General features: G+C 39.3%; 1 protein-coding gene across 4 annotated transcripts in view; it reads left to right on the top strand.

Annotated features, from left to right (window-relative positions):
• Positions 1–15,926, top strand: part of MRRF (mitochondrial ribosome recycling factor) — a 55,476-nt gene that overhangs the window by 3,292 nt on the left and 36,258 nt on the right. For all 4 annotated transcript variants that reach the window (XM_027104948.1, XM_027104951.1, XM_027104950.1 and 1 more), the window contains exons 2-4: positions 1,581–1,792; positions 8,601–8,756; positions 12,968–13,086. In XM_027104948.1, the coding sequence (XP_026960749.1) occupies positions 1,609–1,792; positions 8,601–8,756; positions 12,968–13,086 (459 nt within the window). In that variant the 5' untranslated portion in view covers positions 1,581–1,608. The remainder of the gene's footprint in view (positions 1–1,580; positions 1,793–8,600; positions 8,757–12,967; positions 13,087–15,926) is intronic.

Below are 15,926 nucleotides of genomic sequence, written 5' to 3'. Positions count from 1 at the left end.
ATGTGAAAGGGGAAAAACTTTTTATTTTTTTATCTAGCTCTGTCTTTACTGACGTCCACACACTGTTCACTGACATCTAGCATCTCTTGCTATTAAAAATTCCATCGGGAGAAGTTATTTGCCTTTGTGCAACTCATTTGCTTTTCTTTAAAAAAATAGTGATAGTGATAGCCAGCTTTTATTAAACAGGTACTATATTCCCGGCATGCTACTAGGTTTTTAATATGTATTCACTATCTCATTTTACTTTAAGAACAGGATTATTTTTTTATTTTGCAAATGGAGAATGTGATGCCCAGTAAGTGGAATGAATTGCCCAAAGTTGAAATTTATATCTAGATGTGACTGACTCTAGGCTTCCTTGTACTTTAGTAATGACATGTATGATTTCTTTGTTGTGTCTGACCCTGGCATGGAAGTCTTTGAAAGGAAAGGTGACAGCTGTCAATAGGTACCCTTTTGGGAAACTCCTGTCTGCTAGAGACTGTGCCAAGTGTTTTACTTACATTAACCTATTTATTCTTCCCAAATCTAGGAAATAACTATAATTATCTCCATTTTACAGTTGAGGAAATCAAGGTGCGGAGAGGTTCAGGGGCATTTAGTCAGTGGTGGAGATGGGATTGGATTCCAAGTCTTATGGCTGCAAAACCCATGCTCTTATTCAGTCTGTTATACTGCATCAAAATTTTAGGATGAGAGTTTTAATTTTTTTAATGAGGTATGGGGCTGTTTTTCAAAGACGTTAGCTTCCAGGTATTTGCTGCTAATCGTGCTTAATTTTTAGCTGAGTAATAATAGCCAGATTCCTGGCAGAAGCTATTAATGCTACATTTGCCAGTAAGCTAGAGCTGTGTTCCATCCCAGAGGTAGCTGTAGGCTCTAGCATCTCTTCCACGGTCAAAGCCCTCAGAAGTATAATGTGTAACTTGTGTTAACACCAAGGAGGGTGGCATTTCCCAGAGCTTTAGTTCTATAACATGGAAGACCTCAAACCTCAGCCATGCTTCAGACTCACAGTAAAGTGCATTCTAATTGGTAATCGGTGCATAAGGAACCAAAGAAAATTTTAATTAAATGCTGTTGTGTGAATTTTCCAGTCATTTTATGCCTGTTGAAATGATTTTATTTAGTTTAAAGTCTTCTTCCAGTGCTCTGCCCTTCCTCTTTATAGTATAAGTTTATCAAGATTTTGTGCCTTTTCTCCTAAAAGGGTTTAATTACCATCATTAAGGATTTAGTCTGCTCTACATTTACTTAACTCTGTTCCCTGTGTGCTAAGGGGCATTTGCTGTAGTGGAAAGAGCATGGCGATTTGGAGTCCTACAGACTGTGAGCAAGTTACTTAAATCTCCATGAGCCTCAGTTTCTTCGTAGTATAAAATGGGGCTAATCATATTAAGTTGCACAGATGTTGGGAGGAGGATTAGAGATAACGTATTTAAGTTCCCTAGCACATACTCAAAACTGATTGACAGACTCTGCTGAGAGGATTTGCTTGCTAACTGGTACAGATTATTTTCTGAAGTTGTAATAGGGTCTGTTTTACTTTGATCTCCTTTTTGTCTTGTTCTTTTTAGTGGGTGTTCACAAGAATTGTCTTCAGTCATGGCCTTGGGTTTAAGGTGCTCCCGCTTGGTCCACCCTGCCTTTTGCAACTTCCTTGCAGCCTTGACCAGACCTGTTTCAGAAGTTACGCTGAAGACAGTGAGTGGAAGACAGAATGACCACGGGCAATACCTGGCCTATCCAGCTGTACCAATCCGTCATTTCGCTACCAAGAAAGCCAAAGGTAGAGGCATGACCTCCTCACCCCTGTCTTATATTTAGCCCTTGAATTATCATAGCTGGAAGGGATCTCAGAGATGTTCTGAATTTCTCCCCATGCCTCATGAGGAAACGGTATCTCAGGTGGTTCAGTTGATTAGCTTAAAAGGTCACAGTGACAGAGTTGGTATTAGAACCTGTTTTGTCATTGCCGTGCCGCCTCTTTTGTTATTATGGCTCAGAAAATGCCTAATTTCTTTTAGATTTAGAATTAGAGGTATAAGTGCCAAGCAAATCAGAATACTTGTGGCAGGGATCAACCTGCATTCTCCTTATAGGAAGATCTGCGTTGGAAATAATATTAAAAGCAGAAGGTTGTTGGGTGAGGAGATATTAGAGCCGTGGATTTAGATGGATGATCTTAATGGCTTGTGTCATCCAAGAATGAGACCTTGATACAACTCAGGTCTCAGCTTAAATGTCGCTTCCTCAGGGAAGCCTTCCCTGACCTCTTAGGCTGGGTCAGGTCCCTTGTTACATGCATTTGTGCACACTGTTACTTTACCTTTGATGTACTTAAGCACAGCACTCATTAATTAGTTAATTATTGTTTGTTATGTCTTCCATACTGGACCCTGTGAGGTCTATGTCTTTCTTGTTTAGCAACTAACAGGGCCTGACACATAGTATGTATCAAAAAATTTTGTTGAAGGAATGAATGAGTGACAGAAAATTGTCAAGCAGACCTGCTATTTGCAGTGGTGGGTCAGGGATTCCATTCCTAAGGATGGTGCTTGAAATACCCTACTGAATATTTTTCCCACTGCTTTTCTTTTATGGTTTCATGCAGACCTTTTCCTTTTCTGTTAATAGGAAAATTAACAAGTTGCCAAAAGAGCTTTAATGCATAGAAGCCTTATATTCAGTTAATAACTTTGATCTATAGGTTGCATTATATTTTTTTAAATTCACATACATTTAATAATTTAATTTGATCCTTATAATTATCCACTGAAGGAATTGTAATTATCCAGTGAAGAAATTCTTCTAATTACCTAGTGAAGCACAGATCTCACCATTTTGCAAATGAGGAAACTGAGGTCCATATGTAAGACATTTGCCCATGATCATATCGAGTTAGTGGCAGAACTGGAATCCAGGTCTCCTGATGTCCACAGCATTGCAGTATTCAAGTGCACTAGACGTTAGCTGCAGCGTGTAAGCAGCATCTTTTCATATTTCATTGGCTATTCAGTTTTTGTCTTCTTTGATTGCCTCCTAAAAAGTTGCTTGACTTTTTCCTTTAGATTTATTGGATTCTTTCTATATTAGGAATGCTAATCCTTTGTTGATTGTATATGTTGCAAGTATCTACTTTGCCTTTTTACTTTATGATGTCTTTCATTGAACATAAGTTTCAATGTAGTCATATTTTTCAGTTCTTTCTTTTATCATTTGTGCTTTTTCTGTCTTATTTAACAAACCCTCAGCTATCTGAAAATCATAAAGCTATTCTTCTGTATTTTCTTCTAAATCTTTTAAAGGTTTTTACTTTCCACATTTGGGTTTTTAATCCATATGGAATTTATTTCTGAATATGATGTGAGGTAGGGAATCTATTTTATTTCTTTTTGAAATGGATAATAAGTGTGTCAACCTCACTTACTGAGTAGCCCTTCTTTACTCCCAGATTTGTAATGCTTCCTCTGTCATATGTCAGGTTTCTTTGTAGGTATGATTTATATCTGAGTTCTTGATGTGTTGAACTACTCATCTCTCCCTGCACTAAATTCCTTAATGCCTGAATCACAAGTCTTGAATCTAGTGGTACAAATCTTTCCCCTCAGAACACGCTAGCTTTTTCTTTTTCTTCTTCTTGGCCTTTTGCTCTTCTCTATGAAACTTGTATTGTCAGGTTTTCTCCATAAAGATCTTGCACAGTTCTTTAATCAGGTTTATTTCTAGGCTATCATCATTTTTGTCACTTTTGTATATGATGTTTTTTAAAGTAAATTTTTGAGTGATGTACACAGAAAAGTGCATACATACATTGTAAGTGTATGGCTCAGTGAATTTTCACAAAGTGAACACAACCATGTAACCATCACCCAGGTTAAGATATAGAACGTCACTTGTACTCTGGAAGCTTCCCTCATGTCCTTTGAAGTTGTCACCCTTCAAAAGACAGGCCCCTCTCTTGACTTTACCACCACAGATTTATTTTGCCCTTTTTGAACTCAAGATGTATTCTTTCATGCCTGGCTTCCTTTGATAGCAATCTACATGTGAGATTTGTCCATGTTGTTGCCTGTAGTAGTTGTTGGTACATTTTTATTTCTTTATAGTACCCCAGTGAATGCGTATACCACGATTTATGTGTGTTTTCTATAGTTGATGGATATTTGAATTGCTTCCAGTTTTGAGCTAAAATAAATAGTGCTGCTAAGAACATGCATTTTGATGCCCATGTGTATGCCTTTCTGTTGGGTGTATACCAAGAGGAGGATTGCTGAGCCTTCGGTTATGCATATATTAAGTTTCAGTTCAGTTTCAGAACATACAATTCTCCAAAGTAGTCACGTCAGGTTACACTCCTTCCCAGAGTGTTTTAGCTTTCTATTTGCTAAGTACCCACTGTATGCTTGTGAACACTTGGTATGGTCAGCCTTTTTAGTTTTAGCCATTCTAATGGGTGTGCATTTATATCTCATTATGGTTTTAATTCATATTTCATTGATGAATAATGATGGTGAGCACCTTTTATTTGCTTATTGGTTATTTGGACATCCTCTTTCCAGTCTTTTGCCCATTTAAAAAAATTGACTCGTAAGAATTTTAATGTATTCTAAAGATAAGACTTCTGCATATATATATGTATTGCTGATAATAATTGCCTTTTCACAGTGTTTTTTTAATGAACAGAAGTTCTTAATTTTAATGTAGACCAATTTATCAATCTTTATCGAGTAGTGCTCTTTTTTTCCTTTTTAAGAAATTTTCCCCTACCTTAAGGTCATAAATATATTCTGTGTTATTTTATACAAGATTCATTGTTTTAAGTTTATATCTTTTTAAAAATTGTGTTTTCTATTTGGTTGCTGGTGAATAGGAATACTTTTTTTTTTTTCTTTTTTGGCCGCACCATGCAGCTTTCAGGGTCTCAGTTCCCTGGCCAGGGATTGAACCCAGGCCACGGCAGTGAAAGCCCAGAATCCTAACCACTAGGCCACCAGGGAACTCCCCGATTTTCTCTTTGTTCTTGAGTTAGTTTTAGTAAATTATATGTTTATAGGAAGTTCTTGGCATAAAGTTGTCCATAATAGTCTCTTAAGATTATTAAAATCTCTACTGTTTTGGTGACTGTGTCCCCTTTTTCTTTCTTAGTATTATTTATTTGTGTCTACTTCCCTTTTTAAAAATAATTAATTAATTTATTTATTTTTGGCTGACTTGCGTCTTCGTTGCTGCACACGGGCTTTCTCTAGTTGCATCAAGTGGGGGCTACTCTTCCTTGCGGTGCGCGGGCTTCTCATTGCTGTGGCTTCACTTGTTGCGGAGCATGAGCTCTAGGTGTGCGGGCTTCAGTAGTTGTGGCCCGTGGGCTCAGTAGTTGTGGCTTGCGGGCTCTAGAGCACAGGCTCAGTAGTTGTGGCGCATAGGCTTAGTTGCTCTGCAGCATGTGGGATCTTCCCAGACCAGGGATCGAACCCATGTCCCCTGCATTGGCAGGCAGATTCTTAACCACTGCGCCACCAGGGAAGTCCCTACTTCCCTTTTTTAATCAATTATTTTTGACAGAAGTTTGTCAATTTTACACACCTTTTTAGAAAAAGAGCTTTTAATTTTTTTGATCTCTCTTTTTTAAAACTTTATTGACTTCTGTTCTATATCGTTTACTTCCTCCCATGTTCTTGTTCTTTTTATATCCTTTGAGCTGGACAGTTAGTTCATTAATTTTCGACTTCTTTTCTTGTAAGCATTTAAGACTGTAAATTTATAAATACAACTTTAGGTACTTCCTACAAGTTTTTGTTATGTAGTATTTTTATTATTGTCATTTTAAATATTTTAAAATTCCACTGTGCATTTTTCTTCAGTCCATAAGTAGTTTTGAAGCTCAGAATTGTTATATCTTTCTGGTGAATTTTTTCTGTTTTTATGAAGTGCTCCTCATTGTTTCTAATAATGCATTTTGTTGTAAAATCAATTTTGTCTTAATATAACTACACCAGCCTTCTTTTGATTAATATTTGCTAGGGTTATAATTTTCTCATGCCCATACATTAAACTTTCTGTGAGCTTATATTTTTGTAAAATCTCTTGTATATATTATATACGACTAGATTAAAAAAAATCTTACTGAGAGTCTCTAACTTTTAACTGGTTCTTTGGTCTGGGTACTTGTATTTCTATTATTTTGTACTACCTCTTTATTGAGGTTTTCTTTGTTTCGTCTTTTCTCCTTTCTATTGAATTAATCAAGTTTCTTTATTCTTTTTTCATCTCTGCTGATTTGGAAGGTATACATTCTATTTCTTATTGTTTTGGTGGTTACTTTTAATTTCTTTTCTATGTTTTTATAAAAATAAAGCACCTAGGGCTTCCCTGGTGGCGCAGTGGTTGAGAGTCCGCCTGCCGATGCAGGGGACATGGGTTCGTGCCCCGGTCCGGGAAGATCCCACATGCCGTGGAGTGGCTGGGCCCGTGAGCCATGGCCGCTGAGCCTGCGCGTCCGGAGCCTGTGCTCCGCAACGGGAGAGGCCACAACAGTGAGAGGCCCGCGTACCGCAAAAAAATAAATAAATAAAAAATAAAGCACCTATGGAAAAGTGCAGCTATCATAAGAAAATAATAATAAGCTTGATAATTTTCACTTATATAATTTTTACTTATGTAATCAGCACCCAAACCAAAAACCAGAGCATTCCCAGCATGTCAAAAGTGCCCTTTTGCTCCCTTTTAGTAACTTACCACCTTCTACCCTTTGCAGGTAACTATTATTCTAACTACTAATGATATAGTTTTATCTGTTATACTGTTTAGTATATGTTATTGTACCTGGATTTTGCACTGTACAGTCTGGATTCTTGTGTCTAGCCACTTTGCTTAACATCATGTTTGTGAGATTCATTTAAATTCTTCTTTGTAGTTGTAGATCTTTTCTTCTTATGGTTGTATAGTATTTCATTCATAAAGAATATTTATCCATTCTAATATTGATGGGCATAACTTAAAATTTTTAACATGCATACTTGGTTTAACACTAAAGTTGAAGACATTATTTCCATTGTTTCTAGCTTCTGTTGTTGCTCTTGGAAATTATTTCTAGCTTCTATTGTCGCTATTATTCTAAATTTTGATCCTTTATGGATAATTTGTCTTTTCTCTGGCTGTTTTCACAATCTCTTTGTCCTTGGTTTTCTGCATTCACAAAATGTCTAGGTGTGAATTTACCTAGAATTTTATTATCCTGTTTGGAACTTGTGTTTCTAAATCTGAAGATTCACCTCTTTCATCAGTTCTGACAATTCTAAGCCATTAGCCCGTTAACTTAAGACCAGTGAGATTTCAAGCAAGATGGTGATACAAGCAAGTAAATGTTCAAAAAAAAAAATCACTCTGCTGCTAACTGGTTGGTTACTTTGGGCAAAACATTTAAATGGCTTGTGTCTCAAATTTCTCATCTGTAAAACGGGGACAATAATAATCTCTGTTCTTCCTAAGTCAGAGAGCTGCTTTGAATATCTAAAAGAAGAATGTACTTGAAATTGCATTGCAAATTGTAATATGGTATATAAATAGCTCAGGATCTAGCTCACTGTAGATGTTCAATAAAATTTGTTGTGAATGATCTCAATCAGTATTTGTTGAATTCTTAATAAATAAACTAGTGTAGGATAATATTATTTAAATATTTTTATTCTTTTTCTCCTTCCCACACCCTCCTTAAAGAAATGCAAGACTATTTGTGATACTCACGGGAGTGATCTATGTATGCATATACACATTATAGATGCATATGAAAAATCGCTATGATGGTTTAGATATAAATTAGAATTTTATTCAGTTCTCAGTATTGTTGCTTTCTAAAATATAAGCCATTGTCACTACTACCGGCGGTGTTTAATGTTGCTAAGCTACTGTTGTTTTTTTTGTCTGTACCAGCCATCAGATACTTTGCATATCCTTGTCTTAGGATTCATTTTTAAATGAATTAATATATTTTATGTATCTCCAATTACATTTTATGAAGACAATTTAATGGAAAGTTCATGGGTTTAAAATTAGGTACATCTGGGACCAAACCTTGTCTTTACTATTTCATGACCTTGTGACATTAGGCAAAGTCACTCTACCTTTCTCACCTTCTGTTTATTTTTCTGAAAAATAAGGAATTCATTCACTTATGGAGTGTCTGCCATGTGGATAGTGCTCTTTTAGGTATTTGAATTACTTAATTTGTGTCCTTGCAGCAACCTGGCAGTATAGATATTATTCCTGTTTCATAGGAAAGGAACCTGATATCAGAGAAGTAGAGTAACTTGCTCAAGGTCATAAAGGTCGTATGCATTATAGTGCATATTTTCACCTGGGTGTCTCATTATAAAACCTGTGCCTTCACTAATATCTGAGAAAGTGCTTTGTGTGATGCTGGGTCCCAGGTTGACAGTAAGTGTAGGCTCTTTTTTAGGGCCTACACTTAGTGACAATGTTCTGTAATTTTCTAGCACTTGGCTTTTTTCCCTGCACATAGTAGGTACTTCTTAACTCATTGTTTATTGTCTCTGTTTATGCTGCTGGTTTTTTTTATTCATTGAATGTTGACTTTCTAGCCAAAGGGAAAGGACAGTCCCAAACCAGAATGAATCTTAACACTGCCTTGGTTGAGGATATAATCAGCTTGGAAGAGGTGGATGAAGAAATGAAGTCGGTGATAGAAGCGCTCAAGGATAATTTCAATAAGACTGTCAATATAAGGACCTCACCAGGTTAGTGACTGAACCTGTGTTTTGGAGAGGGGCGTAGTGGCAAAAACATCGCTTTGGCAGAGCTGGGTTTTAGTCCTAGCTTTATCACTTCCTAATGGGTGACCATGGGCAGTTACTTCTCTGGTTTTCAGTTTCCTTGTCTAATTCCTACCTTCTAGCTTTGGGATGGGTAAATAAATGAGGTAACATGTGCAATCGTTCTAGCACAGTGCCCAGCACATGTTAACACTACATTTATCCATTTAGCAAATACTTGCCTGCTATGAACTAGGCATTGTGCTGGTATAAAGTGAACAAAATAGGTATGGTCTTTGCTCTCATGGAATAATACTCTCAAAAAATGGAAATTTTATTATTGTTGTACTCTCTACACTTGTAGGTATTTAGTTTCATAGTAACTGACATCTTTGGTCTGATTTTTCCAATTTGTTCTATTTGGCCGTTCTTATCGCTTACTGGGAACCAACTGGCTGCAGACCTGCCCACCTGAGGCATTTCTGTACCCCTGAGCTTGACCAGGAAGATTCCGTTTGGGTTAATAACTTCCTGAAAGTGGCTTTCCTAAGTGGGAAATGTCAGAACTGTCTAGGAGAACTGTTTGCAGATGTGATGGAAGAAGTGAGTTGTCAGCTAATGGTGCAGGCAGGCAGGAAAAATCCAATTGCTGTTAAATTGGCCTTTTGGAAATTGTCATCATCCTAGAGTCAAGCCCGGGACCCCCTCGGAAAGTATCTGTGGGAGCTTGCACTGCTCCCACTCACATCTTGCTTGGGGTAGTTCACAAGGAAACTAGAAAGTATTTCACGAACTTGTTCTTAAGAAAACCAAGTGAAAAGTATACGGCTTCATTTATAAACACCAGCAGAAACATACAGAGTTCAGAGACGAGATCCAGTGTGAAACCAGAAGACCATTCCGTCATTTGTCAGCCCTGAACTGGGGCATTTCTGCCTTTGCTGACAGTAGAGCGTGCCATTCAATCTCTCCCAACTGTTTATTTTAAACTTGCTTATTATTTTAGGTATGAAGCTGATAAAGTGCTTTGTCTCCCCTGTGCTTTCTGGCCTGTTAACATTCTGCAGCCGAAACCAGAGAGCAGTTTGAGAGGAGCTCAGGGAGAAATGTGATACTTAAAATTAGCCAGCAAGCTCCACTCTTGTTGAACTTAAAAAGATGATGGGCCTGGAAAGAGGTTGGGAGTGTAATTTGTTAAATGTTAACCTCTGCGAAAATGAGGGGCAGGAATGAGGCTGAGGGAGATTCTCGCTGGGGACAGATTGAGGGAAAAGGATTTGATGCATTATGTCGATACGGATTTAGGGAATGGGAACCACCACAATTGCGTACTGAAAAGCCCATGTTGGGACTTCTGTGGCAAAGGATCTTATGGCAAATCAGGAAGGCTGAATTAAGATCCGTTTTCAGAAGGCCTCCCATTGGTATTTCCTCTTTGCTTCTTTCTCTTCAGGGTTATGTCTGTGCAATGTTCTGTGTAGAAATTTGGGCCATGAGGAGACTTGGGTGAAACAGGCTAAATAGACTGGCTAAAGACTTAGCCAGTCTTTTATTTTATTTTATTTTTTTGCCAGATTCTTCCATACCATCTTTCATTACTATCTGAACCAGCAGGCACTCTTCCTCTTACACGTCCATCTACCAGCAGTTTCTGTCTCCAAGATAGTTGATTGCTTTTAATAGTTGTCTAGGCCCTCCCTGGTGGCGCAGTGGTTGAGAGTCCGCCTGCCGATGCAGGGGACACGGGTTCGTGCCCCGGTCCAGGAAGATCCCACATGCCACGGAGCGGCTGGGCCCGTGAGCCATGGCTGCTGAGCCTGCGTGTCCGGAGCCTGTGCTCCGCAACGGGAGAGGCCACAACAGTGAGAGGCCCACGTGCCGCCAAAAAAAAAAAAAAAAAAAAAGTTGTCTAGAATACAGATTTATTTCTTTGTTCATTCTTGTCCTCTCATTCATTCATCCATCCATCCGTACATTCATTTATTCATCAAAGCATTATTGAGCACTTATTCTGTGCTGATTAATAGGTGCTGTAGTTACAGAGAGAAAAGACATTGTCCCCACCTTCCAAGAGCCTAGATCCTAGATCCTAATGTGAAGGGATAGACAAGTGATCCAACATGTGTAAAACCATATAGCAAAGCAGAGTGGTGAAGACCATGGCTTTGGAGTTGATCAGACCTGGGTTTGAATTCAGCTCCATTGTTAAGAGCTCTTGTGACCTTGGACAAGTTATACTCTGTGCCTCGGTTTCCCCATCTGTAAAATGGTGGCACTGTCTCATAGGGTTATTGTGATAATGAAAGCAAATAAATTACAGAAAGCATTTAGCACTATGTCTTGCCATGGGAAGTGTTCAGTAAATATTGGTTGCCATTATTGTAGAAGTGTGCATAGGATCCTCGGGAGCTCATAAAGGCTTTGTAATCCAGCCTAGGAGGTCAGACAGGATTTCTGAGATTAGATACAATCATAGCTGAGTGTTAAGGAGTGAGCAGGAGTTAGCTGAGCAGAGAAGGGCATCCTCAGTAGAAGGATCCTGAGGCAAGAGAGAACAGGCTGTATTAGAGAAATTACAAGTAGGTTAGTTTGGTTAAAATATAGGAGAAAGTTGAAAAGTAATAATAATAGCATTTATTGGGCACTTACATATGCCAGGACACAATTATAAGTGCTTTCCATAAACTCTTTCATTTAACCCTCATAACAACTCTATGAGAGAAGTATGATTTTAATGCCCCATTTAGAAATCAGGAAACAGACGCCCAAAAGGTTGAAGGGACCTTCCTAAGGTCACACAGTCAGGAAGTGGCAGGGTTGGTATTTGAACCCAGGTCACTGGTTTTCAGAATCATGGACTTTTCCAGATTGAAGCCAGTGGTGTCAACAGCCTTCTATCTTGTGATGGTGAATTGAGTACTGTGCTTCAAGTCAGATCTTTGGGCCATGGTATGGTACTGCATTATTCTAACAACAATTTGCTGGGACAACTCCCAATTTGTTTAAAATACTGACCTCCAGCCCCCGACCCTTTACTCTTTGTGTATCAGAATGAGCCATCTGTGAGTGGTTCTTAAAGTGCATGGTAATGTTTCCCTTTAGTTTTCATTTGCATAGGAAATCAGGGAGTTGGAATAACACCCCTTCTCCATCTGTAACTATATACTTGCCTTCTTGACAAGAAAATTTTGCCCAGGGTTTTCCATAATTCAGATAGAGACAAAGATCAGATCCAGGATAACAGTGAAGTGGTAATAGTTGGTGGGGTTTTTTTGTTTGTTTTATGTTTTTTGTTTGTTTTTCTTCCTAAAGGGAATCTAAGTGCCAAACTCAAGGTGGTGTCAGGGAGCAGTTCCAAACCTGGCTGCACGTCAGAATCATGTGGTGATCTTTAAAAAACCACAAGCTCCCCCAAATCACAGGCTCCCAAGCCCCTGCAGAATCAGGCTGTCTGGGGGTGGGGCCGAGGAATCCACGTGAAAAAGCTCCCTGGGGATTCTGACGCACAACCAAATTTGAATTCCACTGATAAGGGAAAGAGCCTTGATTAGAATTGGGAGTAAGCACACCTGGGTTGGAGCTTGGCTCTTCCTCCTTTTCCTTTCCTTAGCTCTGTGATTTGGCCCATTTAACCTCCCCAAGTCTCTTTCTCCGGTGTCAAGTGGAGACAGTGATAGTGTTACAGACTAGTTGTGAAAACTAAAAGGCCTAATAAGTGGTTAACTATTTTTATGTTTATTTTTTGGTGCCTGTGGTGTACTTGCTTGTTTATATTTAGTTATAATCCTCACTTTAATCCTGTACTTTTTAATTGAGTTGGAAACCGAGGTACCGAGAACATGACTAACTTGCCTGAGGTTTCATGTTAGTAAATGGCAGTGTTGCTGGAGGGGTGACCAGCTCTTTCCAGTCTCAGCTCTCAAAGTCATGTGTCACAGGAAACCACTCAGGGCCAGGCAGACCAGGACTGTTGGCTACCCTGGTGCTGGTAAGCAGTTGCAACCTAGTTTTGTCAACATTTCAAAGCTCTTTCCATCACGTGGCACCACGGCTCCTGTGGAAGCCCCTTGAACCATCTTTGCCACATTAGTAAGGGATCCCTAAACATTAGTTGAATCTGAATTGATAGAGACTTAGATGTGGGCCTACTAAAGTCCTTCTGAATTCGAAGACCCTTTATTTCATTTTTCTTTTAGGATCCCTTGATCATATCACTGTGGTAACTGCTGATGGGAAACTTGCTCTAAACCAGATTGGCCAGATCTCCATGAAGTCACCACAGCTGATTTTGGTGAATATGGCCAGCTTCCCAGAGGTAAGGTGGCCTTGCTAAAGGGGTCCCTCTCCATGGTCTCTTTTGGAATGCAGGAGGCTGAGTCGAGTCAGGAGAACGTGTTCCCTCTAGTTCGGGATGAACCAAGAGAGAAGGCATAATAATGGGAATTTCAGGATAAGAAAAGCTCTCTTCCTGTTTGTAAATTCCTTTTCTGTTTAACTCAAACACTATAGAGTCCAGGCAAGTAATTTGAATACTGACACGGGCCCCATCTAAGACAAACGGTAGTGGCAGTGCAGTGATGGAAGGGCCGGGGTAAACTAGCTCCCGTGCCCTGTCTGAAGGGAGCAGCCTTTGCCCAGCTATTGCTGATCCTTCCCGGGCAGAAATGCAGGCCTGGTCATTAGATATTACCAGGCGTTAAGGTGTTTGTTTACAGAAGAAGCCAGTAACCCCAATTTTTATGTAAGATCTTTGTTAAATGTTGATAACTAATGCCCTTTTTTGTGTGTTTTGTTTTAAGACTATGACAAAACCTAATGGGCCACGTTTGCTCTGTGGGCCACCAGTCTGTGACTTTTGCATTAGTATTTGGAGCAGACCTTCCAGGAATTCACATTCCTTTCAAACTGGACTGACCATTGCAGAATATTGCACAGAGCACAGTGCTTCCAAGGCTGGAAGGTGGGTTGCATTAGATCATTGCAACCTGGAGGCTATGATTTTAAGTCTGGTTGAGGAAGGTAAATGGGTTTTTCCTTATTGGTCCAGTAAGAATTGACCTGGGTTGGGAATCCTTGAGGACCTGGAATCTGGTCCCACCTGTCCCGCCAGCTGGCTGTTTGACCTTGTGTAGGTTGTGTCACTTCCTGGGTCTCCCATTTCCTCACCGGTTAATATGAGGTAAAGGAATCTGAAGTCTCTCCCTATTCCGATGGTCTGTTTCAGTAGTTATAGCCCAAAGACAGAGACCAAAGTTGAAACTGCTGGATTTGACAAACTGGGCTAGAGATATGAGTAAGAGAAAGCCCTTGCTATGAGCAGGCTGTTTCAAATCGGAGGGCTCTTGTAGCTGATGTGCTAGGCACATTTGTGAGGGGTATTACTCACTCCTCCACCAATCTATTCTCTATACTGCAGCCTGAGCGAACTTGTAAAGATGTCTATTGGATTATGTCATTCCCAGGCACCGAGTTTATCAGTGGCTTCAAGTAATCTTTAAATAAAAGATGACTGTGGCCTAGAAGGCTTTGCATGAAATGGCCCCTGCCTGTCTCTGCAGATTCTCCAGTCTTGTGCCACTGTCACCCTTGCACACGGCTCTAGCCGCACTAGCCTTTCAACTCCTCAAACCCTTTGCGTCCTCAGGGCCTTTGCATATGCTCTTTCCTTTGCTCGGGACACTCTTGTCTGGCTAATTGCTACTCATGTTTTGGATCGGAGTTTACATATTACTTTCTCAGGGAAGTCTTCCCTAATCTACCCAATCCCAATTATTCCTCCACATTTACCACTTTTATACAGCCCAGTTCTTTTTCTTCATTGTACTTGTCATTATCAATAGTTATACAGTTTTTTACATCTTAATTTTCCAGCTCACTTTCACTAGACTGTAAGCTTGGAATGTAGGAATCATATCTAACTTGCCCTGACTTACGCCTAACACTGTGCCTGACACATGGATGCACTCAGTAAATTTTCCTCAAATGGATGAATACTTGTCATTAGGTTGATGGAAGGGAGACACTCATTCCTGGTGTTACCGAGGAACAGAGTAATGGACAAAAAGGGAACTGTCAGCTCTTTCCCTTTCTGGCCCCTCTGAACCACTGAGGCCTCTCTGCCTTGTTCATCTAATCCCACAGGCACTGCGGGCCAATTTAGGGAATAGCCTCCTAATTACACAGTTTGAAGACCTCATCAGGCAGATTGCTTTTCAGAGCCAGCCACTTCTGTTATTAAATAGCAAATGGCATTCACAGAAGAAGCACCTGATTGGCCACCAGAGCATCTTATGAGGCAGGAGGAGGTATTAACAGCTTAATTTTTTCTTAGGAAGTTGGAGTATATCTTCATTTTTCAAGCAAAGCATCTTTGCCATTTCTCCAAGTTGAAATTCTGTGGATTTTGAAAAAAAAACATTTACAGTCATCTCACTAGAGAGGTTCTTTACAAGGACAGAGTGAGGAAGTGTGAGTTACATTGTCTTTTGAATTCCTTTATCTCATCTGGTGTATATATTAAACAAATAGCTCTAACTAAACATTTCCTTCCTCCAGTTTAGAAGCTGTCCATGCAGTACCCAGGTTTATAGCTTCAAAATGCTGAGCTAATCCTCACTGTGTTTATATAATTCCTTTCTGTTTTATATGCGGTTGGCTTTCTTTTCAAACCTGAGCATTTCTGTGTCATGCCCTAGAGACATGATGCAGATTTACATGCAGAATCTTTTCAGATACATCAAGGACAGAAAACTGCGTTGCATTTGTTAAGCACGTGTCCTGCTTGATAAATGATGCAGTTGCTGCCTTCCGTAAACTTGCCTGCAGCTAGAGTTAATGATTGGAAAAAAAGAAGGGAGTAAAAAAACCACAGCATGATTTGACCAAGGCAAATGAAAAAAAAAATTCTGCAGGCTCCATTATTGCTCTTGTGACAGTAAGAAAGCAAATGTGTGGTGAGCGTCTACGGTGTGACCAGGCACTGCTTTCTCATGTTTTGCTTCATGTGATCAACACGGATACTCTTTATTTTATTATTATTATTATTGTTATCTTTATCATTAAAAAGTGTTTTTATTTATTTAATTAATTAATTTTTTTACATCTTTACTGGAGTATAATTGCTTTACAATGGTGTGTTAGTTTCTGCTTTATAAC

This window comes from Aethalodelphis obliquidens, unplaced genomic scaffold, assembly GCF_003676395.1.
Source record: "Aethalodelphis obliquidens isolate GAN/ISIS:26980383/991018 unplaced genomic scaffold, ASM367639v1 scaffold7, whole genome shotgun sequence".
NCBI lineage: Eukaryota > Metazoa > Chordata > Mammalia > Artiodactyla > Delphinidae > Aethalodelphis > Aethalodelphis obliquidens.
This window is presented reverse-complemented; position numbering and strand designations above follow the sequence as displayed.